Source organism: Hypanus sabinus, chromosome 12, assembly GCF_030144855.1.
Source record: "Hypanus sabinus isolate sHypSab1 chromosome 12, sHypSab1.hap1, whole genome shotgun sequence".
NCBI classification, from domain to species: Eukaryota; Metazoa; Chordata; class Chondrichthyes; order Myliobatiformes; family Dasyatidae; genus Hypanus; species Hypanus sabinus.
The window spans coordinates 91,255,782-91,282,752 of NC_082717.1; the positions used below are offsets into that span (position 1 = coordinate 91,255,782).

Consider the following 26,971-nt stretch of genomic DNA (forward strand, 5'->3'; position numbering starts at 1 on the left):
CGAAATCAAGTGTGGAAGATTTGAAACAGAAATAAAAAATATTATAAACAGATCAGCTAAAGAGAAAGTAACAAAAGGATTAAGAGGGAGTGTAGAACACTACTTGGAACATACCCTTAGTGGCCACATTATTCATTTCACCTGTACACTTGCTTATTAATGCAAGTATCTACTCAGCCAACTCAATGCATAAAAACATGCAGATATGGCCAAGAGGTTCAGTTGTTGTGCAGATCAAACATCAAAGTTCAAAGTAAATTTAATATCACAGTACATATCTGTCGCCATATACAGTGAATTCTGGTTAATTGGGCCTCAGTTAATCGGAGCAGCTGATTATTTGGGACAACTCTTCAAGAACAAAAACCAATTGAGAAAATTGCCCAGATTCCCTTCATTTATTTGGTATATTATACCGCTTAATTGGGGCAGGAGACTTGCCAAGCATGTTTGAATTAGTGTCAGTCACAGACACTTCTGCGGCCATTAGACACTACACCATGCTTAGAGTGAACCTTCTTAAAAGAGTGTCAGTTGTGTGTGTTTATGTCCAAACAACAGTGACTTTTGTCACTGATAGTTGGCAAGCAATAAGCAGTAAGACAATTCTGAATGGTCTGCTCACTGTGGTTTCAAGCATTCAGGTTTGGAGAAAGCAGAAACAGCCAGAAGTGACTTAGGAACTAAGAAGAATTTGCAAGCATCAACAATGATCTTGAATGTTACAATGAAAATGAAGATTTGGAGGATGTAACCATTGAGAGCATGGTATGAAGGCAGTCTATTACCTGTACTAGGTGTCTCCACTGATTTTGTTCATTGAGTACACTGGATGAATTCCCCCATCAATAACTATTACAAACTAATATACAGTTTTATAGCACTGTATACCATTAGCAGTGTTCTAATTTGTTCTGTACTTCATTTAAATACATAATTTGTTATTCAGTTTGCCTTTTTATACCTTTTTAACTATTTCCATGAAATTTCAATAATTGGGGCAGTTGCTTAATTTGGCCAAAATGGACTGGCCCCAATGTGTCCTAACTAACTGGAATCCACTGTACAAGCCTGAGATTCATTTTCTTGCAGGCATTCACAGTAGAACGAAGAAACATTATAAAATCAGTGAAAGACTGCATCCAACAAGACAAATTGTGCAAATAAAAAAAGAAAAAAAGCATAAATAAGCAATAAAAATTGAGAACATGAGATGAATATTCCTTGAAAGTGAGTCCATAGGTTGTGAAACAGTTCACTGATGTGGTGAGTGAAGTTATGCCCTCTGGTTGACCCTGATGGTTGAGTGGTATTAACTGTTCTAAAGCTGATGGTGTGGGTCCCAAGGCTTCTGGTCCTCCTTCCTGGTCCAGCAAAACAGCATGGCCTGGATGGTGGGTCCTTGATGAATACTGTTTTCCTTTTTTAAAATATATTTTTATTCTATTTTGCTGCTACAGCACTCTATATAAATGAGCTCAATGGTGGGGAGAACTTTACCTGTGATGGACTGAGCTGTACCCACTACTTTTTGTAGGCTTTTCCATTTAAGGGCATTGGTGTTTCATACTAGGCTGTGATGCAACTGGTCAATACACTACATTATACATCTATGGAGGTTTGTCAAAGTTTTAGATGACATGCTGAATCTTCCTAAACTTCTAAGAAAGTTGAAGCACCGCTGTGCTTGCTTTGTAATGGCACTTAAGTGTTGGACCCAGGACAGATCCTCTGAAATGATGACACTGAGGAATTTAAAGTTGCTGACCCTCTCCTCTTCTGATCCCCTAATGAGGGCAGGCTCATGAACTTCCAGTTTCCTCCTCCTGAATGCAATAATCAGCTCTTTGGTCTTGCTGACATTGAGTGAGAAGTTGTCGTGGCACCACTCGGTCAGATTTTCAATCTCCCTCCGTTATACTGATTTGTCACCACCTTTGATTTGGCTAATGACAGTGGTGTCATCAGCATACTTAAATATGACATTGGAGCTGTGCTTAGCCACACAGTCATAAGTATAAAGCGAGTAGAACAGGGAGCTAAGCACACAGCTTTGTGGTGCTCTTGTCCTGATGGCGACTGTGGAGGAGGTGTTGTTGCCAATGTAAACTGACTGGAGTCTGCAAGGATCCAGCTGCAGGAGGAGGTATTGAGGCCAAATCTTGAAGTTTATTGAATAGTTTTGAGGGGATAATAGCACTGAATGCTGAGATTCAGCCTCACTGTCCAGATGTTCCAGGGTTGAGTGAAGAATCAATGAAATGGCATCTGCTGTTGACCTGTTGTGATGGTAGACCAATTGGAGTGCATCCAAGTCACTTCTTAGACAAGAGCTGATATGTTTCATCAGCAACCTTTCAATGCACTTTATCACAGTGGATGTACGTGCTACCGGACAATAGTCATTGAGGCAGGTTACCATATTCCTCTTAGCCACTAATATAACTGAAGCAGGTGGGTATCTCAGACTTCAGAAGCAAGAGGTTAAAGATATCAGTGAAATCTCCAGCCAGTTGATTGGCACAGGTCTTTAGTATCAGGCGGTACATCATCTGGGATGAGACAGGGTCCACACCCATTCATCAGAATGAGTAAAAATGAGACTTTGACCATGGAATGATGCCAGGTGGCGTGGTTTGAGTGTAGAAGAAATTGCTAACCTCTGGGATTTTCACGCACAACAGTCTCTGGAGTTTTTCAGAGAATGGTGCAAAAAACAAAACACATCTAGTGAGCAGCAATTCTGTGGGCAAGAAGGCCTTGTTAATGAGAGTGGTCAGAAGATAACAGCCATGCTAGTTCAAGCTGACAGGAAGGTGACAGTCACTCAAATAACCATGCGTTACAACAGTGGTGTGCAGAGGAGCATCTCTGAACGCTCCACACATTGGACCTTGAAGTGGATGGGCTACAGTAGCAGAAGTTCACAAGCGTACACTTAGTGGCCACTTTATTAGGAACAGGAGGTATCTAATAAAGTGGCCACTGAGTGTATATTGAATGAGGGATCCATGTGGAAATATAACACTTCTGCTTTCTAAATTTATACTAGCTAACCTGCTGAGGTATAGACTCTGGGTTATGTAAATCAATAAGTGATGCAATTTTAAATAACATTTCAACAGAACATCTTGGTCGTGCCACTCTGAACAAAGTATTAACCTGTCAGAACAGGAAAACAGGAATGCAAAATGAGCTGCAATGTTGACTTATAATAACACACAAAATAGATCCTGGGCACTATCCAGAAACTGAACCAATAAAACAATTAGACTGATCTTTAGCACTGTCACATTTCTGGGCGGGACTACCACGTTACTAGCTATCGGGGGATGATTTATGCTTGGTTTTGAGATCTAGCTGCTGCTGCCAAGGCCCTAAATATCCTGAGAAGGTGGTGGCCATTCCTTATTCCACAGTATTTTTGGGTAAGAAGTTCCAGTATTTAGACACTAATGATGGTACATCTCCAAGTTAGGATGACATTCAACTTGAAGGGGAATTGCCATATGCTGATTTCATACTACCCCTTTGATTCTCAGGTCTGGGTGCGTCTGTATTCAGACCCTCTGCTCCTGGCACTCCATCCCTGCCACCTGGCCCACACCCCTCCCCACAGCACTCCACCCTCACCATTCCCAACATCCTTTGCTCTTGCCAGATTTACAAACTTGTTCTCCAACTCATATTGACAAACTCAACACACTCTCTCTCATATTTATATATATCTCTAAAGACATAGTATTATACAGCATGAAAAAAGGCCCTTCAGCACGACTCTCCCATGCTGACTGTTGCCCAGTGAGCACATCTCATCTAACTGCATTTGGCTCACAGCCCTCTACACCTCTCCTTTCCATGCACTTATCTAGATGTCTTTTAAATATGCCCACCTCAGCCAGTATTTCTGGCAGCTCATTTTACATGAATACCACTCTTTATAGGAGATCTTTGCTTGCTTCAAGCAAACCCTTGAGTTGCACTAATGGGAGCTCACAGGATGGATTTTTAAAACACATCACTGCTATGTCAGACCACCTGACTGACAGAAAGCCTGGCTTCCAGCCAATCAGGGTTCATATCAACGATTTACCAGAGTTAAGGACAACCAGGTAGGCAACCTGAATTCGTTGTGGCCAGAACAAGATATACTAACTTACAGACACATATACACCTCGACTCCCATCCTAGCTTTCCCTTCTCTTGCTTAGGATATCTGTTCAATTCTGTTACCAGGTCTTCAGATCATAACTCACATGTAAAGATCCCAAGATGCTTCACAGGAGGATTAGCAGAGAAAATCTGCTGCTGATGTAGAAATGCTGGAAATAGGACAGGTTCCCAAAAGCAAAGAGGTAAGTTGTAACAGGCAGCTTAAAGGCAGAGAGACTGAGGTGGGAGGAGTTTAGATCAAGATCAGGTTAGGGCATGGAATAAAGGAAATTGGAGAGGTGCTCAGGATCTAGAGCTTCAGGCATTCAGTATTTCTTGAACACTAGATATACACACAAGAAATAGATAGATACTTTATTGATCACAGAAGAAATTAGTCACTGTAGCATTACAAATACACAGATATATACAATATACATATATTAGAAGTAAGAAAGAATAAAAAATAAGTTACCGACAACCAGTCTAACAGGAGGGGGTCATCACTTCCCCAGCTATAGGTTGACACATTATAGAGCCTAATGGCCGAGGGCAAGAACGACCTCATATAGCACTCTTTGGAGGAGTGTAGTTGTATTAGTATATTACTAAAAGTGCTCCTCTGTTTAGCCAAGGTGGCATGCAGAGGGTGAGAAACATTGTCCAGAATTTCCAGGATTTTCCATAGGGTCCTTTGCCCTACCACAGCCTCCAGTGTGTCCAGTTTGACTCCTATAACAGAGCCGGCCTTTATAATCAGTTTATTGAGCCTGTTGGCATCACCCATGTTGATGCCATTTCCCCAGCACACCACTGTATAGGAGATTGCATTGGTGACAGCAGATTGGTAGAACATGTAAAGGAGAGGCCTGCTTATTCCAAAGGACCTCTGTCTCCTCAGGAAGTAGAGGCAGCTCTGGCCCTTTTTGTACACAGCCTCTGTATTGGTGCTCCACTCAAGTTTGTTATCCAGGTGCACCCCCAGGTACTTGTAGATCCTTACCACATCCACATTCTCATAACAGGGAGAAATGCGGGCTTGGTCTCCCTAAAGTCCACCACCATTTCTTTTGTCTTACAGACGTTGAGCTGGAGATGATTCAGCTTGCACCATTTGACAATGTCCTCCACCAGGGCCCTGTATTCATCCTCCCATCCTCCCTTTATACACCCAACTATTGCTGTCATCAGAGAATTTCTGCAGATGATGACTCAGTGTTGTATCTACAGTCTGAAGTATACAGAGTAAACAGGAAGGCAGTCAATACACTACCCTGTGGGGCCATTGTGCTGCTTATAGCCATGTGTGACTCACAGCTCTGAAGCTGCACAAACTGTGGTATGCTAGTCAGGTAGTCCATTATCCAGGATACAATGGAAGTGACAACCTGCATTGAATGGATCCTTTCCCTCAGTAATGAGAGTTGTGTGGCATTGAAGGCTCTTGAGAAATCAAAAAAACATAATCCTTACAGTGCTGGAAATCCAGTGCAACACACACAAAATGCTGGAGGAGCATACGTCCCATTCCCATTCTGATACATCTATCAATGGCCTCCTCTACTGTCAAGATGAAGCTACGCTCAGGTTGGAAGAACAACACCTTGTATTCTGTCTGGGTAGCCTCCAACCTGATGGCATGAACATCGATTTCTCTAACTTCTGTTAATACCCTCCTCCCCTTCTTACCCCATCCATGATTTATTTATTTCCCCTTCCCTCTTTTTTTCTCTCTCTGCCCATCACTCTGCCTGTTCTCCATCTCCCTCTGGTGCTCCCCCCTCCCCCTTTCTTTCTCCCGAGGCCTCCGGTCCCATGATCCTTTCCCTTCTCCACCTCGGTATCACTTTCACCAATCATCTTTCCAGCTCTTAGCTTCACCCCACCCCTTCCGGTCTTCTCCTATCATTTCGGATTTCCCTCTCCCCCTTACTTTCAAATCTCTTACTATCTTTTCTTTCAGTTAGTCCTGACGAAGGGTCTCAGCCTGAAACAATGACTGTGCTTCTTCCTATAGATGCTGCCTGGCCTGCTGTGTTCCACCAGCATTTTGTGTGTGTTGCCTTGGATTTCCAGCCTCTGCAGATTTCCTTGTGCTGGAAGTTTAGCAGGTTCTGAGCTGAGACACTTCATCAAAAAAAAAGTTTTCAACTGTTATTTAAATCGCAGCAAGAGGCGGAGAGGGAAGAGGTAAAAGAAGCTTGGAGACAAGCTGTGTTTTTTAACTGATTGGGGTAAAGAGGCTAGACTGCGCAGGAGCGTGAAAGTCAGCCTCTGAGATCAGCGGGGGAATTTAAAAAGCAAGCAGAGGCTGAGTACGAACTTCACTCCAGGTGAGGTAAGGCCGGGTAAGCTCCTTTAATTAATCTAATTAGATTAGGAGTAGGTAATGAAGGCAGCAGTTAGGGCAGTTGAGTGCTCCGTTTGCAGTATGTGGAAAGTCAGGGCGAGTACTGTTGTCCCTGATGGCTACACCTGCAAAAGTTGCATCCAGCTGCAGCTCCTGACAAACTGTGTTAGGGAACTGGAGCTGGATGAACTTCGGATCTTTCGGGAGGCACAGGCAGAAATAGACAGGAGTTTCAGGGAGATAGTCACCCCTAGGAGTCAGGAGACAGGTAGCTGGGTGACTGTCAGGAGAGGGAAGGGGATTAGACAGAAAGAGCAGAGCACCCCTGTGGCCGTTCCCATCAACAATAAGTATACCGTTCCGGATACTGTTGGTGGGGACGACCTACCAGGGACAAGTTGCAGTGGTTGCACCTCTGGCACCGAGACTGGACCCTCAGCTCAGAAGGGAAGGGGGAAAAAAAAAGAGGAGAGCAGTAGAGATGAGGGACAGTAGATATTAGATAGTTAGAATTTGATAGTTAGGGGGACAGATAGGAGGTTCTGTGGAAGAGATCGAAAATCCCGGATGGTCTGTTGCCTCCCTGGTGCCAGGGTCTGCGATATTTCGGATCGAGTTCTCAGTATTCTCAAGAGGGATGGTGAGCAGCCGGATGTTGTGGTCCATGTAGGGACCAATGACGTGGGTAGGAAGAGTGAAGAGGTCCTGAAAGGTGAGTTTAGAGAGCTAGGTGCCAAGTTAAAGGTCAGGACCTCCAGGATAGCAATCTCAGAATTGCTACCAGTGCCACGTGCAGGTGGGTTTAGAAATAGTAAGATAGTGCAGATCAACACGTGGCTGAAGACACGATGCAGGAGGGAGAGCTTCAGATTTATAGTTAATTGGCAGTTTTCCAGGGAAGGTGGGACCTGTTCCGGTGGGACGGTTTACATCTGAACTGGAGGGGGACAAATATTCTTGCAGGTAGGTTTGCTAGAGAGGATCCAGTGGATTTAAACTAGATACGAGAGGGGAGGGGAACCAGAGTGTAGGAACAGATGTATGGGAGAAGGAAGAAAAAGACAGTAAAGTTTTTTGTACTGTTAGAGATAAACAGAGAGGAAGAGGTGGAGAATTTCGTAAATACATTTATTTTAATGCTAGGAGCATTGTAAGAAAGGTGGATGAGCTTAGAGCATGGATTGATAGCTGGAAATATGATGTTGTAGCTATTAGTGAAACATGGTTGCAGGAGGGGTGTGATTGGCAACTAAATATTCCTGGATTTCGTTGCTTCAGGTGTGATAGTATCGGAGGGACAAGAGGGGGAGGTGTTGCGTTGCTTGTCAGAGAAAATATTACAGCTATGCTCTGGCAGGATAGATTAGAGGGGTCGTCTAGGGACTAGGGAGGCTATTTGGGTGAAATTGAGGAATGGGAAAGGTGTGGTAACACTTACAGGGGTGTATTATAGACCACCTAATGGGGAGCAAGAATTGGAGCAGCAAATTTGCAAGGAGATAGCAGATATTTGTAGTAAGCACAGGGCTGTGATTGTGGGAGATTTTAATTTTCCACACATAGACTAGGAAGCCCATACTGTAAAAAGGATGGATGGTTTGGAGTTTGTAAAATGTGTGCAGGATAGTTTTTTGCAGAAATACATAGAGGTACCGACTAGAGAAGGGACAGTGTTGGATCTTCTGTTAGGGAATGAATTAGGTCAGGTGATGAAGGTATGTGTTGGGGAGCACTTCGGGTCCAGCGATCACAATACCATTAGTCTCAATATAATTATGGAGAAGGATAGGATTGGACCCAAGGTTGAGATTTTTGATTGGAGAAAGGCTAACTTTGAGGAGATACAAAAGGATTTAGAAGGAGTGGATTGGGACAATTTGTTTTATGGGAAGGATGTAACAGAGAAATGGCGATCATTTAAAGGTGAAATTTTGAGGGTACAGAATCTTTATGTTCCTGTTAGGTTGAAAGGAAAGATTAGAAGTTTGAGAGAGTCATGGTTTTCAAGGGATATTGGAAACCTTGGTTAGGAAAAAGAGAGATATCTACGACAAATATAGGCAGCATGGAGTAAATGAGGTGCTTGAGGAATATAAAGAATATAAGAAGAATCTTAAGAAAGAAATTAGAAAAGCTAAACGAAGATACGAGGTTGTTTTGGCAAGTGAGGTGAAAATAAATCCGAAGGGTTTCTACAGTTACATTAATAGCAAAAGGATAGTGAGGGATAAAATTGGTCCCTTAGAGAATCAGAGTGGACAGCTATGAGTGGAGCAGAAAGAGATGGGGGAGATTTTGAACAACTTCTTTTCTTTGGTATTCACTAAGAAGGATATTGAATTGTGTAAGGTAAAGGAAACAAGTAGGGAAGTTATGGAAACTATGATGATTAAAGGTGAGGAAGTACTGGCGCTTTTAAGGAATATAAAAGTGGATAAATCTCTGGATCCTGACAGGATATTCCCCAGGACCTTGAGGGAAGTTGGTGTAGAAATAGAAGGGGCTCTGACAGAAATATTTCAAATGTCATTAGAAACAGGGATGGTGCCAGAGGATTGGCGTATTGCTCATGTGGTTCCATTGTTTAAAAAGGGTTCTAAGAGTAAACCTAGGAATTATAGGCCTGTTAGCTTGACGTCAGTGGTGGGTAAATTAATGGGAAGTATTCTTAGAGATGGTACATATAATTATCTGGATAGACGGTCTGATTAGGAACAGTCAACATGGATTTGTGCATGGAAGGTCATGTTTGACAAATCTTATTGAATTTTTTGAAGAGGTTACGAGGAAAGTTGACGAGGGTAAAGCAGTGGATGTTGTCTATATGGACTTCAGAAAGGCCTTTGACAAGGTTCCGCATGGAAGGTTCAATCGTTAAGTATTAATACTGAAGTAGTAAAATGGATTCAACAGTGGCTGGATGGGAGATGCCAGAGAGTAGTGGTGGATAACTGTTTGTCAGGTTGGAGGCCAATGACTAGTGGTGTGCCTCACGGATCTCTATTGGGTCCAATGTTGTTTGTCATATACATTAATGATCTGGATGATGGGGTGGTAAATTGGATTAGTAAGTATGCAGATGATACTAAGGTAGGTGGCATTGTCGATAATGAAATAGTTTTCAAAGCTTGTAGAGAGATTTAGGCCAGTTAGAAGAATGGGCTGAACAATGGCAGTTGGAGTTTAATGCTGATAAGTGTGAGGTGCTACATTTTGGTAGGAATAATCCAATTAGGACATACATGGTAAATGGTAGGGCATTGAAGAATGCAGTAGAACAGAGTGATCTAGGAATAATGGTGCATAGTTCCCTGAAGGTGGAATCTCATGTGGATAGGGTGGTGAAGAAAGCTTTTGGTATGCTGGCCTTTATAAATCAGAGCATTGAGTATAGGAGTTAGGATGTAATGTTAAAATTGTACAAGGCATTGGTGAGGCCAAATTTGGAGTATTGTGTACAGTTCTGGTCACCGAATTATAGGAAAGATATCAACAAAATAGAGAGAGTACAGAGAAGATTTACTAGAATGTTACCTGGGTTTCAGCACCTAAGTTACAGGGAAAAGTTGAACAAGTTAGGTCTTTATTCTTTGGAGTGTAGAAGGTTGAGGGGGGACTTGATAGAGGTATTTAAAATTATGAGGGGGATAGATAGAGTTGGCGTGGATAGGCTTTTTCCATTGAGAGTAGGGGAGATTCAAACAAGAGGACATGAGTTGAGAGTTGGGGGCAAAAGTTTAAGGGTAACACGAGGGGAAATTTCTTTACTCAGAGAGTGGTAGCTGTGTGGAATGAGCTTCCAGTAGAAGTGGTAGAGGCAGGTTTGGTATTGTCATTTAAAGTAAAATTGGATAGGTATATAGACAGGAAAGGAATGGAGGGTTATGGGCTGAGTGCGGGTCAGTGGGACTAGGTGAGAGTAAGCGTTCGGCACAGACTAGAAGGGCCGAGATGGCCTGTTTCCGTGCTGTAATTGTTAATATATTATACGGTTATATCGTGACGAAGGGTCTCGGCCTGAAACTGTTCATTCCCCTCCACAGATGCTGCCTGACCTGCAGAGTTCTTCCAGGATTTTAGGACTGCGGAAGTTTACAGGAGATATGGGACCAAAATTCAGCAAGCTTTAGGGCACCATTTTGTGGCAGTGTAAAATCTAACCAAGCAGATTGCTTCACTATTTTTATTCCTACCTTGGCTCCACACCAGTCACAGAATCGAGCATCAGTATTGTTAACCCGACTGCATTTGGAACAAGATAATAACTTGCCTTCTTGACTTGGTAATGGTACAGCATGATCTCCACTAAGAAGTGGCTAATTTGGAAGGAGAAGAAAAATAATTGTATCAAATTTAGCAACAATTTTAATGCAGCACAGAAAAAAATTGCTTTGTTTTTATCACTATGTAGAACAATGGATGTATAATTTCACATCCATATTATTGAGGCATAAGGAAGGGCTTGTAATTTTGCAGGTTTAGAAAACCTAGGAGTGATTGCAATTAATATAGAGAAGATTGAATGCCACTAATATAGTGAAACTGTTCCCTTTGACGGGAGAAAGTGGACATAAACTCAGGCATCCAAAAGCAAAAAAAAACCCAGGAGTTGCAATGCTGAAATAAAATCACAAAATGCTGAAAATATTCAGTGACTCAGATCATTAAGTAATCATGAAAATTGGAGAAACAAAGTCAAAAATTCAAGGATAATTGGAGCTTTTGTGACAGAAATTTTAGGAATTTTTAAAGACAAGGAACATCAAGGGTAAATTAAATTGAGGTATATAACTGGACATAAATTGCAGCAGAGTTATGGTGCTGAATGACTCCTCTCTTCTATATTTGTCTCCCTTCAAGCAATACAATTTATTTTCAAGTGCCATTTGAGTTCATACTTATAAAAGGGAGGTATTTCAGTGGGTGGAACTGGAACTCTTCCACTCTGACACCCAAAATAAATTTCAAACATGCCCAGAGCAGGTTGAGAATAGAGGAATGCAATCTTTGCTCTGTCTTAATGATATGACTTTTCTGACCATCAGCAAATCATAAACCTGTTCTTTAAAGCTTTGTATCACTGTTCCACCCTTGGGAGATTGCTCATTTCTACCAGTGAATCCAATTTAGTTTGCATTGCTGAATGTGAAACAAGACAGGTCATGATATATTTTTGAAATTAAGATGTTTATATGCATATAAATAATGACTCAAATAACAGCAAACCTTGCTAAACAACTACACAACAAGGCTTGGTATAATTTACTTCTTAAAAAAATAATTTTGATGGCAAAATTTGGCATGGACATTTAGGTTTTAATTTAGATTTTTATCTATTTGTACTTTCAGGTACAGATCAAAGTTCTGAGAGTGAGACAGGCAATTTATAAATAATCCCATATCATTAAAACCTAATAAGACTTCTGTAAAAAGGACAATCAACATTTCGACTTAAGACCCTTCAAATGGTCTCTTCATTTCACTCTGCAGATGACACCTGACCCACCGAGTTCCTTTAGCAGTTTTCGTATTGTTCCAGATTCCAGCACCAGCAGCCTCGTCACCACTGAGCCCATTTGCATAGAATTACCAAAGCCATAAAACATAGGAGCAGAATTAGGCCATTTGGCCCATCTAGTCTACTCTGCTATTTCATCATTGCTGATCCATTTCCGCTCAGCTCCAAATGCCTGCCTTCTCCCAATAACCCTTCATGTCCTGGCTAATCAAGAATCAATCGGCCTCTGGCTTAAATATACCCAATGACTTGGCCTCCACAGCCACCTCCAGAAATGAATTCCACAGATTTCACCACTCTCTGGCTAAAGAAATTCCTCCTCACCTCTGTTCTAAATGGACATCCCTCTATTCTGAGGCTGTGTCCTCTGGTCCTAAACTCCCCCAGTATAGCAAACATCCTCTCCACATCCATTCTGAGGCCTTTCAACATTCAAAAGGTTTCAATTGAAAGATCATTAAAATAACCCCACAATACCTTCAGTCACCTCTTTCAGTATCCTGGTGTGTAGACCATCCAAGTCCAGATGACTTATCTATCTTCCAACCTTTCGGTTTCCCCAAGTAATGGCAATTGCACTCTCTTCTGCCCCGTGGCACTCTCGAACTTCTGGTATATTGCCAGTGTCTTCCGCAATGTCTACCATTTCCTTGTTCCACCCTACTACCTCTCCAGCATCATTTTCAGCAGTCCAATATCTTCTCTCACCCCTCCTTCACTCTCTATATACCTGAAGAAATTTTTGGTATCCTCTTTAATATTATTGGCTAGCTTAACTTCATATTTCAACTCGCCCCCCACCCCCCCCAGACATTTTTTTGGTTGCCTTCTGTTGGTTTTTAAGTTTCCCAAACCTCTAATTTCCCACTAATTTTTGCTCTATTATATGCCCTTTCTTTGGTTTTTATGTTGGCTTTGACTTCCCTTGTCAGCCACGGTTGCGTCATCCTGCCTATAGAGTACTTCTTTGGGATGTAACCATCCTGCGCCTTCTGAATTGCTCCCAGACATCGCTGCTCCGCCATCGTCCCTGCCAGTGTTCCCTTGCAATAATCTTTGGTCAGCTCCTCTCTTGTGCCTCAGTAATTCCCTTTGTAATACTTTAATACTGATATATCTGATGTTAGCTTCTCCCCCTCAAACTTCAGAATGAATTTTATCATATTATGTTAACTGGTTCCCAAGGGTTCCTTTACATTAAGCTTGCTAATCAAAAGATAATCATGAAGGCAAATGGCATATTAGCTTAATAATTTCGTATAATTTTTAGGTTTTTGTTATTAAATTTTTTTTTACTACTTTAAATCAGAACAGTTTCTGATAACTTTGACTTCAGAATCCATTGTTTAAGGCCTGTTTGAGCTGCAGACCTCACCAAATGGCAGGTATGAACAGTTAGCTGGGTTATTATGTCTTGGTAGTGACTTCAGGCCTCAGGCCTAACCCAAACATTTCTGTCCGTTATCAGAGAGCCGCTGATACAGATATTGAGATTATTCTTGGGCCTACATTAGAGTGAAAATCCAAGAATGTTTGAATTCATGTAAAACCTTTCACAATCACAGGATGTTCTGAAATACCAGTGAAGTTTGTTTGCAATATTGTGCCATTTGTAGGGTAGAAATGGAGGAACCATTGCACACACAGTGCTCCTTTCATTAGGTACACCTGCATCTGATTAGCCAATCACGTGGCAATAACTCAATCCATGCATGCATGGTCAGGAGGTTCAGTTGTTCAGACCAAACATCAGAATGGGGAAGAAATCTGTCCATGGATGGGGTGGTTTGAGTATCTCAGAAACTGCTGATCTCCTGGGATTTTCACACACAACAGTCTCAAGTGTTTACAGAGAATGGTGTGAAAACAAAATAAAAATCCAGTAAGCAGCAGTTCTGCGGGTGAAAGCGCCTTGTTAATGAGAGAGGTCAGATGAGAATGGCCAGAATGGTTCAAGCTGACAGGAAGGCAACAGTAACTCAAATAACCACAGTGGAGTGCAGAGGTGCATCTCTGAATGCACACATGTCAAACCTTGGTGAATGGGCTACAGCAGCTGCTACAGCAGCCACGAACATACACTCATTGGCCACTTTATTAGGTACAAGAGGTATCCATGGTTGAACCAGCCATGAGATAACTGCCATGTATCTACTTTCTCAGGTGATAGTGATAGAGGAATATAGGCTACCACAACACAGAGCACCACCCTGCTTTTCTCTCAGTTACCTTCTAGGATCCGCTTTTTGGCCTGAGAGATCTAAATTTTCAACCCTGGAAAGATGGTATCTCCAACAGTTCAATGGCTAGCTGGAAAGTTACAAGTTTCTCAGTCTTATTAAATCAAATGGCAGTAACGTACCTTAGGAGAGTCCGACAGCTTGGTTTCACAGGTTACACAGTGCTGTATATTGGCTGGGTTTCCCGTTCCACAAGATCGACAGATAATCTTGTCCTATTTAACATGCAGCATTGTTACATTGTGAAACTATCAGGTTTATCAGGCTGCCGGAGCAGGTCGTTGGGTGACAGTCTGCGGGGGGTAAGCAAAGGAGAGTAGACAGGTAGTGCAGAGCACCCCTGTAGCCATTCCCCTGAATAATAAGTTTACCGTCCTGGATGTTGTTGGTGAGAACGACCGACCAGACAGGGCCTCTGGCACCGAGTCTGACCCTGTGGTGCAGAAGGATGGGACGGAGAAGAGGAGAGCTGTTGTCATTGGAGACTCTATAGTCAGGGAGGCAGACATGAGATTTTGTGGACGTGAGAAGGAAACCCACATGGTTTGTTGCCTCCCGGGTGCCAGGGTCCGGGATGTCTCTGACTGGGTGCATGACATCCTGGTACAAGAGGGAAAGCAACCAGAAGTCGTGATACATGTTGGGACCAACGACATAGGCAGGAAGAGGGATGAGGTCCTGAAGTGTGAGTTTCAGGAACTAGGCAGAGGCATGGTGTTCTCAGGATTGCTGCCAGTACTACGTGATAGTGATGGTAAGAATTGGAGGAGATGGCAGTTGAATGCGTGGCTGAGGAGTTGGTGTAGGCGGCAGGGTTTTAGATTTTTGGATCATTGGGATCTCTTCTGGGGAAGGTGGGACTTGTACAGATTGGATGGGTTACACCTGAACTCGAGGGGGAGCAATATTCTTGCTGGTATGTTTGCTAGCATGGTTCGGGAGGGCTTAAATTAATTTGCAAGGGGGATGACACCTGGAGCAGTGAAAGAAGTGCATGGAGTAAAGCCAGATCTAACATATAGAGAGGCTTTGAGGAAAGAGAAGCAGAATAAAGGGTGTAAAGATAGTAAGGTAGAAGGGCTAAAGTGTGTGTACTTCAATGCAAGAAGCATCAGGAACAAAAGCGATGAACTGAGAGCTTGGATACATACATGGAATTATGATGTAGTGGCCATAACGGAGACTTGGCTGGCACCAGGGCAGGAATGGATTCTCAATATTCCTGGATTTCAGTGCTTTAAAAGGGATAGAGAGGGGGGAAAAGGGAGGGGGGGAAAAGGGAGGGGGGGAAAAAGGGAGGGGGGTGGCATTATTGGTCAGGGATACTATTACAGCTGCTGAAAGGGTGGGTAACGTAGCAGGATCCTCTTTTGAGTCAGTATGGGTAGAAGTCAGGAACAGGAAGGGAGCAGTTACTCTACTGGGGGTATTCTATAGGCCCCTTGGTAGCAGCAGAGCTACCGAGGAGCAGATTGGGAGGCAGAGTTTGGAAAGGTGCAAAAATAACAGGGTTGTTATCATGGGGTGACTTTAACTTCCCTAATATTGATTGGCATTTGATTAATTCCAAGGGTTTAGCTGGGGCAGAGATTGTTAAGTGTGTCCTGAATGGATTCCTGTCACTGTATGTTGTCAGGCCAAATAGGGGGAATGTCATACTAGATCTAGTATTAGGTAACGAACCAGGTCAGGACACAGATCTGTCAGTGAGTGAGCATCTGGGGGACAGTGATCACCGCTCCCTGACCTTCAGCATTATCATGGAAAAGGATAAAATCAGAGGACAGGAAAATTCTTAATTGGGGAAGGGCAAATTATGAGGCTATAAGGCTAGAACTTGCTGGTGTGAATTGGCATGATGTTTTTGCAGGGAAATGTACTGTGGACATGTGGTTGATGTTTAAGGATCTCTTGCAGGATGTTATGGATAAATTTGTCCCGGTGAGGAAGATAAAGAATGGTAGGGTGAAGGAACCATGGGTGACAAGTGAGGTGGAAAATCTAGTCAGGTGGAAGAAGGCAGCATACATGAGGTTTAGGAAGCAAGGATCAGATGGGTCTATTGAGGAATATAGGGTAGCAAGAAAGGAGCTTAAGAAGGGGCTCAGAAGAGCAAGAAGGGGACATGAGAAGGCCTGGTGAGTAGGGTAAAGGAAAACCCCAAGGCAGTCTTCAATTACGTGAAGAACAAAAGGATGATAGGAGTGAAGGTAGGACCGATTAGAGATAAAAGTGGGAAGATGTGCCTGGAGGCTGTGGAAGTGAGCGAGGTCCTCAATGAATACTTCTCTTCGGTGTTCACCACTGAGAGGGAACTTGATGATGGTGAGGACAATATGAGTGAGGTTGATGTTCTGCAGTATGTTGATATTAATGGAGAGGAGGTGTTGGAGTTGTTAAAATACATTAGGACGGATAAGTCCCCAAGGCCAGACAGAATATTCCCCAGGCTGCTCCACGAGGTGAGGGAAGAGATTGCTGAACCTCTGGCTAGGATTTTTATGTCCTCGTTGTCCATGGGAATGGTACTGGAGGATTGGAGGGAGGCGAATGTTGTCCCCTTGTTCAAAAAAGGTAGTAGGGATAGTCCAGGTAATTATAGATCAGTGAGCCTTACGTCTGTGGTGGAAAGCTGTTGGTAAAGATTCTTAGAGATAGGATCTATGGGCATTTAGAGAATCATGGTCTGATCAGGGACAGTCAGCATGGCTTTGTGAAGGGAAGATCATACCTAACAAGCCTGGTAGAGTTCTTTGAGGAGGTGACCAGGCATACAGATGAGGGTGGTGCAGTGGATGTGATCTACATGAATTTTAGTAAGGCATTTGACAAGGTTCCACATGGTAGGCTTATTCAGAAAGTCAGAAGGCATGGGATCCAGGGAAGCTTGGCCAGGTGGATTCAGAATTGGCTTGCCTGCAGAAGGCAGAGGGTTGTGGAGGAGGGAGTACATTCAGATTGGAGGGTTGTGACTAGTGGTGTCCCACAAGGATCTGTTCTGGGACCTCTACATTTTGTGATTTTTATTAATGACCTGGATGTGGGGGTAGAAGGTTGGGTTGGCAAGTTTGCAGACGACACAAAAGTTGGTGGTGTTGTAGATAGTGTAGAGGATTGTCAAAGATTGCAGAGAGACATTGATAGGATGCAGAAGTGGGCTGAGAAGTGGCAGATGGAGTTCAACCCGGAGAAGTGTGAGGTGGTACACTTTGGAAGTACAAACTCCAAGGCAGAGTACAAAGTAAATGGCAGGATACTTGGTAGTGTGGAGGAGCAGAGGGATCTGGGGGTACATGTCCACAGATCCCTGAAAGTTGCCTCACAGGTAGATAGGGTAGTTAAGAAAGCTTATGGGGTGTTAGCTTTCATAAGTCGAGGGATAGAGTTTAAGAGACGAGATATAATGATGCAGCTCTGTAAAACTCTAGTTAGGCCACATTTGGAGTACTGTGTCCAGTTCTGGTCGCCTCAGTATAGGAAGGATGTGGAAGCATTGGAAAGGGGCACATAGGATGCTGCCTGGTTTAGAGAGTATGGATTATGATCAGAGATTAAGTGAGCTAGGGCTTTACTCTTTGGAGAGAAGGATGATGAGAGGAGACATGATAGAGGTGTACAAGACGTTATGAGGAATAGACATAGTGGACAGCCAGTGCCTCTTCCCCAGGGCACTACTGCTCAGTACAAGAGGACATGGCTTTAAGGTAAGGGGAGGGAAGTTCAAGGGGGATATTAGAGGAAGGCTTTTCACTCAGAGAGTGGTTGGTGCGTGGAATGCACTGCCTGAGTCAGTGGTGGAGGCAGATACACTAGTGAAGTTTAAGAGACTACTAGACAGGTATATGGAGGAATTTAAGGTGGGGGGTTACATGGGAGGCAGGGTTTGAGGGTCAGCACAACTATGTACTATTCTATCTGCATAAACACCATAATCAGGATGTGCTGAGGGGCAACAGACCAAATGATGGCACACAGCTATTTTGTTACCCTGAGTACATTTCATTTCAGGCCAAACCTGCTGTTTCGTGAAGGGAGACCTGTTCAACCCCCCCGAACATTATTTAGGAGTAATGCTTAGGCAGCCAAAATAGCTCAGTTGGGAGAGTATTAGACTGAAGATCTAAAGTTCTCTGGTTCAATCTCAGGTTTCGAAACTGTGACTTATTAATTACAGGAAATATATCAGTAAGATTGAATGACTACAGAGAAAATTTACAAGGATGTTGTTGAGACATGAGTTAAAGGGAAAGGTTGAATAGGTTAGGGCTTTATTCCCTAGGATAGGAGAATGAGGGGAGATTTGAGAGAAGTATAGAAAATTAAGAGGGGTATAGCTAGGGTAGATGGAAGCAGGCTTTTCCCATTGATGTTGGGTGATACTAGATAGAGGCCCAAGTTAATGATGAAAGGTGAAATATTTAAGGGGCATATTTAAGTAGGAGCTTGTTCAGTCAGAGGATAGTGCGAGTGTGGAACGAGCTGTCAGTGGAAGTGGTGGATGCAGGTTTGATATCAATATTTAAGAGAAGTCTGGATAAGAATGTGGATGGGAGGGGTATGGAGGGCTATGGTCCGGATGTGGGTCGACGGGACTAGGCAGAATAATAGTTTGGCACAGACTAGATGGGCCAAAGAGCCTTTTTCTATGCTGCAGTGTTCTATGACTCCAATAATTCTGACCATTTACTATCAGATGCATTACAACATGCACTACAGTGTAATAGAAACTTTGTGCCCAGCAGTTTTCTCTGCAATCTGTGACTAGAAACTCAGATACTCATTGAACAGCCCTCAAGCAATCCACACATACATCAGCACAGTTTGTTTTGAGTGAAAATTTCTTTCTTGTCAACTATAAGAGATGTTTACCTGGAGGCGGATGCTGGCCTGAGGCATCAGCTGAGGTGTTACAGGAGCCTCACATACAATGCACGTTGGAGTATTCAATGGGATCATTGTCTTGCATTCAACACAGAGCCCCATCTGTACATCAACACAAGACATTATTAGGCTTTTGATAAGATGCTTCTACTCAGGATGGGCAACTTAATCCAATAAATCCATTTTCCCCATTGTGGAACTGAGCATGTTTTTTTGAGTAAAAATACTCCTGAAGTTGTAAACTTGAAAAAGCCAAGATTGCTATAAAATACTCAGCTGATAGGTCAGCATCAGTGAGAGAACAGAGCTGATCCTGTGCATCAAAGACCTTATATCAGAACTGAAAGCATGAGAAAATGTATCTAAAGTTGTAATTAGGGGATGGGTGATGAAGACATTGGAGGGTGCTAACTGAAATTGTCAAGCTAACAATTGACTACAGAGCAATGCAGCATGGATATTGGCTTTTCAAGCTCAATGAGTCCACGCCAACCACGGTGCCTACCCATCCAGCCCCAATTTCCTATGTTCAGTCCATATTCCTATAGACACCGCCACTGCATGTACCTATTTAAGTGCTCCTTAAATGACACTACTTTACCTGCCTCAAACACTTCCTCTGGCTGTTTGTTCCATATACTCAACACCCTCTGAAGAAAAACATTGCCCCTCAGGTCCCTTTTAAAGCTCTCTTCTCTCACCCTAAATCCAGATGCTCTATTTTAGGATTCTCTTCTCACAGAAAAGACCATCCACCCGAATGCACCTCGATCTTATAAACCTCTATAAGGAGCCCCTTCATTCTCCTACACTCCAAGGAACAACTACCTAGCCTGCCCGTAGTCTCCCTAACCCTAGCACCATACTCTTAAATCTTTTCTGGACTCTTTCATTTTAACCATATCTTTCTCATAAGGACTCTACAAATCATGTTCTCTTTGTTTATTATTTGTTTTTTTTAAATTTGCACCGTTACTCTTTTTTTGCACATTGCTTGTTTGTCAGTCTTTGTGTGTAGTTTTTTCCTGGATTATGTTGTATTTCTTTGTCCTACTGTGAATGCCTCCAAGTAAATGAATCTCAGAGTTGTATATAGTGACTTTGATAATAAATTTAAAGTTTGAACTTTAAATAATGAGTAACAAGGGTCCCAACACCACCCCTGCGGCATGCTACTAGGCACCAATCTCCATTCCGTGAAACAACCTTTACCCATGACCTTCTGTGTCCAACTTCAGCCAATTTTTAATCCATCTAATTAGCTCTTCCTGGATTCCACATGATGTGACCTTCCAGACCAGCTTACCATGTGGGACCTTGTTGAAGACCTTGCCGTGGTGAACTATGTATACTTGTCTGGACACGCCCCTCTGCTGACTGCTCATGTGGCTCCTTCCACAGACCCCTGTATAAAGGCGGTTGGAGGCACTGCTCCCCCCTTCAGTCTCCAGGATGCTGTGTGGTGGTCTCTTGCTGCTAATCGTGGTCTCTTGCAGCTAATAAAAGCCTATCGTTTGCCTCCCGTCTCTGAGAGTTATTGATGGTGCATCACTTGCTAAAGTCCGAACACACAGCACCTGTTGCTCTAACCTCATCTACGCTTTTTTGTTGCTTCTAAAAAAAATCTAAAAGATTCCACAACTTTCCATGCACAAACCATACTGACTGCTCCAGATTAGAGTCTGTCTATTGAAATGCTGGTAGATTCTGATCCTTAAAGTACCTTCTGGTAACTTCCCCACTACTGAAGCCAGGCTGACTGGCTTGAAGCTCCCTATCTTGCCCTTGCTAGCCTTCTTAAACAATGGAACAACATTAGCCACCTTCCAGTCTTCAGGAATTTCATCAGTGGCTCATAATGAAGTAATCTGCAAGGTCCTCCATAATTTCTTTGCCAGCTCCCACAAAGTCCAAGGATGCATTCAGTCATGTCCTGAGCATCTATCCACTTTAAGATAGTTCTAAGCAAAGTTCAAAGTAAATATATTATCAAAAGTAGTATATGTTACCAAATACCAACTTAAGATTCATTTTAGTGGGCAGTCACAAGAAAACAAATAAATAGAAAAGAATCAGGGAAAAAGCTACACACAACCAAAGACTGACAAATAACCAGACTGCAGAAGAAAACAAAGTGTACAAATAAAGTTAAATAAGTACATAAATAATACTGAGAACATGGGTTGTAGAGTCAAGGCTGCAAATACTTCTCCCTGGTAACATGAATGTCCTGAGGCTGCCGTGAGAACATCTGTCAAAAAGACCAATCTATGGAAGGCATCTAGCCCAGACAGTATACCTGACCAAGTACTGAAGACCCGTGCTAATCAACTGGCTGGTGTGTTCCCGATAGTCTGAGGCAGTCTGAGGTACCCACCTGTTTCAAGCAGGCGTCAGTCATACCAGATCCCAAGAACATGGTAACCTGCCTCAATGACTATCATCCAGTAGTGCTCTATGATGAAATGCTTCAAGCATTGAAGCATATCAAGTCCTGCCTAGAAATAACTTGGGGATCTGCCCCACTTTGCCTACCATCACAACAGATACTATTTCATTGGCTCTTCACTCAGCTCCGGAACATCTGGACAGTGAAGATCCATACATCAGGATGCTCTTCATTGACTACAGCTCAGCATTCAACACTATCACCCTCATAAAACTCACCATTAAGCTCCAAAACCTGGGCCTCAGTACTTCCCTGTGCAACTGGATCCTTGATTTCCTCACTGCTGGACCCTGTTAGTTTGGATTGGCAACATTTCCTCCTGCACTATAGGGCTGTGTGCTTAGCCTGCCTGTTCTACTCTCTTTATACTTATGATTATCCCCCCTAATGCCATAGTTTGCTGATGACACCACTGTTGTTGCGAATCGAAGGTGGTGACAAATCAGCATACAGGAAGGAGACTGAAAATCTGGTTGAATGGTGCCGCAACAACAAACTCTCTCAGCAAAACCAAAGAGCTGAGGAAGAAGGAGGAAGAAGCTGGAATCCAGAGCCAGTCAACATTAGGGGAACTTCCAGCCCTTAACAGGACTTACTGATGCAACAAGACAACGCTGCCCAATTACACCCACATGACCAATTAACCCACTAACTCTGTACATCATTGGAACGTGGGAGGAAACCAGAACACCCGGACGAATTTCAGGCAGTCACAGGGAGAACATACAAATTCCTTCATGGAAGATGGAGACGGGTATTGAACCAGGTCACTGGCTCTGCTATAGCCTTGTACTAACCACAGTGTTACCATGCCACCCTCGTCACTTTCAACTAGATAAAATATTTTGAATGAAACCCTTGTATGAGGATTAGAGCTTCACTCCAAAAACTTGTTCTAGTTGGAAGTGCGGTGGAACACTGAGGACAAGATTGACTGTTGGAAATTGTATTTTCCACAGGAGGTAAAATAAATGACTGTAATACAAAGAGAAACCGAAGAATTCTAGACACTTCTACCATACACCCCTCAACCAACAGCACTGAAAAGCTGCTCTTCATCATACAAGGGATGATTGATAAGTTTGTGGCCTAAGGTAGAATGAGTCAATTTTAGAAAATCTAGCACATTTATTTTTCAACATAGCCCCCTCCTACACTTAGCCCAGTGGTCATGGAGCATACAGATTCTTCTTTGTAGAAGTGGTCCACAACAGGGGTGATTGATAAGTTCGTGGCCTAGGGTAGAAGGAGACGAGTTATACAGCTCTCGTTACATGCACAGGCAGGTCAACTCTTTGAGTGATTATGCGGAAAGTTTGCAGTTAATAACTCATCTCCTACCTTAGGCCACAAACTTATCAATCACCCTTGCTGTGGACCACTTCTGGAGGTCCAAGACCCCCAACTTCTACAAAGAAGGGATCCATATACTTCATGACCGCTGGACTAAGTGCGTAAATGTAGGAGGGGACTATGTTGAAAAATAAATGTGCTAGGTTTTCTAAAATTGACTCCTTCTACCTTAGGCCATGAACATCAATCACCCCTCATATTATTAGTTATATGAACATATTTACACAAGTTAGTAGGGAAATGATGTTAGGTAAATTTAAGGGATTAAAGGCAGATAAATCCCCAGGGCCAGATGGTCTGCATCCCAGAGTGCTTAAGGAAGTAGCCCAAGAAATCGTGGATGCATTAGTGGTAATTTTTCAAAACTCCTTAGATTCTGGATTAGTTCCTGAGGATTGCAGGGTGGCTAATGTAACCCACTTTTTAAAACAGGGAGAGAAAAACCGGGGAATTATAGACCGGTTAGTCTGACATCGGTGGTGGGGAAAATGCTAGAGTCGGTTATCAAAGATGTGATAACAGCACATTTGGAAAGACGTGAAATCATCGGACAAAGTCAGCATGGATTTGTGAAAGGAAAATCATGTCTGACGAATCTTATAGAATTTTTTGAAGATGTAACTAGTCGAGTGGATAGGGGAGAACCAGTGGATGTGGTATATTTAGATTTTCAAAAGGCTTTTGACAAGGTCCCACACAGGAGATTAGTGTGCAAACTTAAAGCACACGGTATTGGGGGTATGGTATTGATGCGGATAGAGAATTGGTTGGCAGACAGGAAGCAAAGAGTGGGAGTAAACCGGACCTTTTCAGAATGGCAGGCAGTGACTAGTGGGGTACCGCAAGGCTCAGTGCTGGGACCTCAATTGTTAACAATATATATTAATGATTTAGACGAGGGAATTAAATGCAGCATCTCCAAGTTTGCAGATGACACGAAGCTGAGTGGCGGTGTTAGCTGTGAGAAGGATGCTAAGAGGATGCAGGGTGACTTGGATAGGTTAGGTGAGTGGGCAAATTCATGGCAGATGCAATTTAATGTGGATAAATGTGAGGTTATCCACTTTAATTGCAAGAACAGGAAAACAGATTATTATCTGAACGGTGGCCGATTAGGAAAAGGTGAGGTGCAATGTCATTGTACACCAGTCATTGAAGGTGGGCATGCAGGTACAGCAGGCGGTGAAAAAGGCAAATGGTATGTTGGCATTCATAGCAAAAGGATTTGAATACAGGAGCAGGGAGGTTCTACTGCAGTTGTACAAGGCCTTGGTGAGACCGCACCTACAGTATTGTGTGCAGTTTTGGTCCCCTAATCTGAGGAAAGACATTCTTGCCATAGAGGGAGTACAAAGAAGGTTCACCAAATTGATTCTTGGGATGGCAGGACTTTCATATGAAGAAAGACTGGATCGACTAGGCTTATACTCACTGGAATTTAGAAGATTGAGGGGGGATCTTATTGAAAAGTACAAAATTCTAAAGAGATTGTACAGGCTAGATGCAGGAAGATTGTTTCCGATGTTGGGGATGTCCAGAACGAGGGGTCACAGTTTAAGGATAAAGGGGAAGCCTTTTAGGACTGAGATGAGGAAAAACTTCTTCACACAGAGAGTGGTGAATCTGTGGAATTCTCTGCCACAGGAAACAGTTGAGGCCGGTTCATTGGCTATACTTAAGAGGAAGTTAGATATGGCCCTTGTGGCTAAAGGGATCGGGGGTATGGAGAGAAGTCAGGTACAGGGTTCTGAGTTGGATGATCAGCCATGATCATACTGCATGGCGGTGCAGGCTCAAAGGGCCGAATGGCCTACTCCTGCACCTATTTTCTATGTTTCTAAGTTAGCAGCCATGTTTCTTCCTCCACTCGAGGTATCCTGCAATTGTGTAGAGTGTTGATCAGCGCGTGTTCATGTTTCTACTGGCTGACGTAGATCCCGGTTTTAGCCGTTACCAACCTGAGCTCCTTCGGGAGGCAGAAGCCTGCGGCCTGGCACCGGGGGAACAGGGGAGCCACACTCCTGACAGAAACGTGCAAAGGGATCTGATGGGCGAGGAGCAAAGCAAGACACACACCTAAAACAAATTAAACCACAGTGAAAACTCAGGAGAGTCAAATAGGAGCCTTCCCCACCATCACTTATCATGAACAAACAAATTTAACCAGCTTATTAATATGCACCACCTCCAGCAGCGGTTCTTCGGTAACTTGCAGTTCATAATAAAAGGCAATGGTTTATAGACAACCAACAGTAGTGGAACCATTCATGGAGGATACACTGGCTAATGCAATGGTTCGTGGACATTGTAATGCTTTGTGATATCACAGAGCAAGTAGGTTATTGCCATCTGCACAAGTACAAGCACGTACTAGTGCAATGAGAACTTGCCTGAGCAACTTCACAGGCAAATAGCAACAGAGGCACTACGCTGACAAGAAAAACACAAATTTACAACAAATTATACAACAAAAGAACACAATTAGAACAAAAAAGCAAAATCTAATGTAGTGCAAAGGAGACATAGTGATACTATACTGATGTAGTGCTTAAGGATGTGCAAGTTAGTTCAAGAACCGAATGGTTGAAGGGAAGTAGCTGTTCTTGAACCTGGTGGTAGGCTTCTGTGTCCCCTGCACAGCTGTGGCCGTGAGAAGGCATGGCCCAGGTGGTGGAGATCTTTGACAACAGACATTGCATGATGGTGGATGGGATGTACCACCACACTGAACTGAGTTACTACTCTCTGCAGTTTCTTACATTCCTGCACATTTGAATTGCTGTACTAGATCATGATACAATCAGTCAGGATACTTCCAACAGCACGTCTGTAGAAATTTGTCAGTGTTCAGTGACATGCAGAACCTCATTATTACCACCCAAGCCATGCTCTCTTCTCATTGCTGCCATCAGGGGAAGGTACAGGAGCCTCAGGACCCTACCACCAGGTTCAAGGACAGTTGTTACCCCACAACCATCAGGTTCTTGAACTAGGTGCAATAACTTCACTGGCCCCATCACTGAACTGTTCCCACAATCTAGCAAATCACTTTCAAGGACTCTTCATCTCACATTCTCGATATTTATTGCTTATTCATTTATTATTATGATACCTTTTTTCCTTTTTTCTTGTTGTATTTGCAGAGTTTTTTGCTTTTTATTTGCACATTGGTTCTTGTCTGTCCTGTTGTGTGCGGTCTTTCACTGATTCTATCGTGTTTCTTATATTTACTGTCAGTGCCCACAGGAAGATTAATCTCTGGATTGCATATGGTGATATACATGTAGTCTGATATTAAATTTATTTTTAACTCATTAACCTTCTAAGTGGTCAATGAACGTTATTTTCTGGTTAAGAAATATGTGCATAGCTCAGCATGAGCTCCTGCAGCCTGCAATGTGCCAGTCGGCAGCGTTCCTCCACAGACATCTCAACGTGCTGGCAGACCACAGAGCGACTTTCACTGAGTTGATGATCTGACAGCAGCACAATGTTAGTCTCCGTGTGTGTCTCTGGGAACGGCCGTAGATCAGAGAGTCCCCCGTCACACTGCTGCTCCGGGATGAACCGCGACACAGGCCCTCGCATCTTTCTTCAGACCCTCTTTACACACCCACAGTCCGTGAAGAGGTGAGCTACTGTCACTTCCCTACTACAGCCATCCCACGGGCAGCGGGCAATGGGGACGATGCTCCGGGCATGCAGGAAGGATGTGACTGGCAGGACCCCCTCACCCCCAGCCAGGCAAGCTCATGGTGCCTGTTGGTGAGGCCTGGTGATGAGTTATCCTGCCAGATGGTTTGGATAGTCTGCTCAGGGACTATCTGCACAGGGGTCACTGCACTGTGTCCATCGAGTCCGTATCCTGCAGTGTCTGCAGAGTGTTCTGTGCTGACCACTGCCTGATAGACTTGGTCTGGAATAACTTTTCAAAGAAGGACAGGTTGAGTGGCAATGTTCAACTGACTGGGACATCGCGTGGCAAAAGGGCCAGACCTGTCCTTCACAACACAGGGGACAGGTAGAGC

The 26,971-nt window shown here is 43.3% G+C and overlaps 1 protein-coding gene across 2 annotated transcripts in view; it reads right to left on the minus strand.

The window, feature by feature from the left end:
- Positions 1 to 26,971, minus strand: part of dzank1 (double zinc ribbon and ankyrin repeat domains 1) — a 144,428-nt gene that overhangs the window by 87,945 nt on the left and 29,512 nt on the right. The window contains exons 8-11 of one of the 2 annotated variants that reach the window (XM_059986441.1): positions 24,902 to 25,019; positions 19,130 to 19,243; positions 14,383 to 14,475; positions 10,696 to 10,818 (exon numbers count right to left, since the gene is read on the minus strand). In XM_059986441.1, coding sequence (XP_059842424.1) covers positions 10,696 to 10,818; positions 14,383 to 14,475; positions 19,130 to 19,243; positions 24,902 to 25,019 — 448 coding nt within the window. The remainder of the gene's footprint in view (positions 1 to 10,695; positions 10,819 to 14,382; positions 14,476 to 19,129; positions 19,244 to 24,901; positions 25,020 to 26,971) is intronic. The other variant, XM_059986442.1, reaches the window with a different exon arrangement.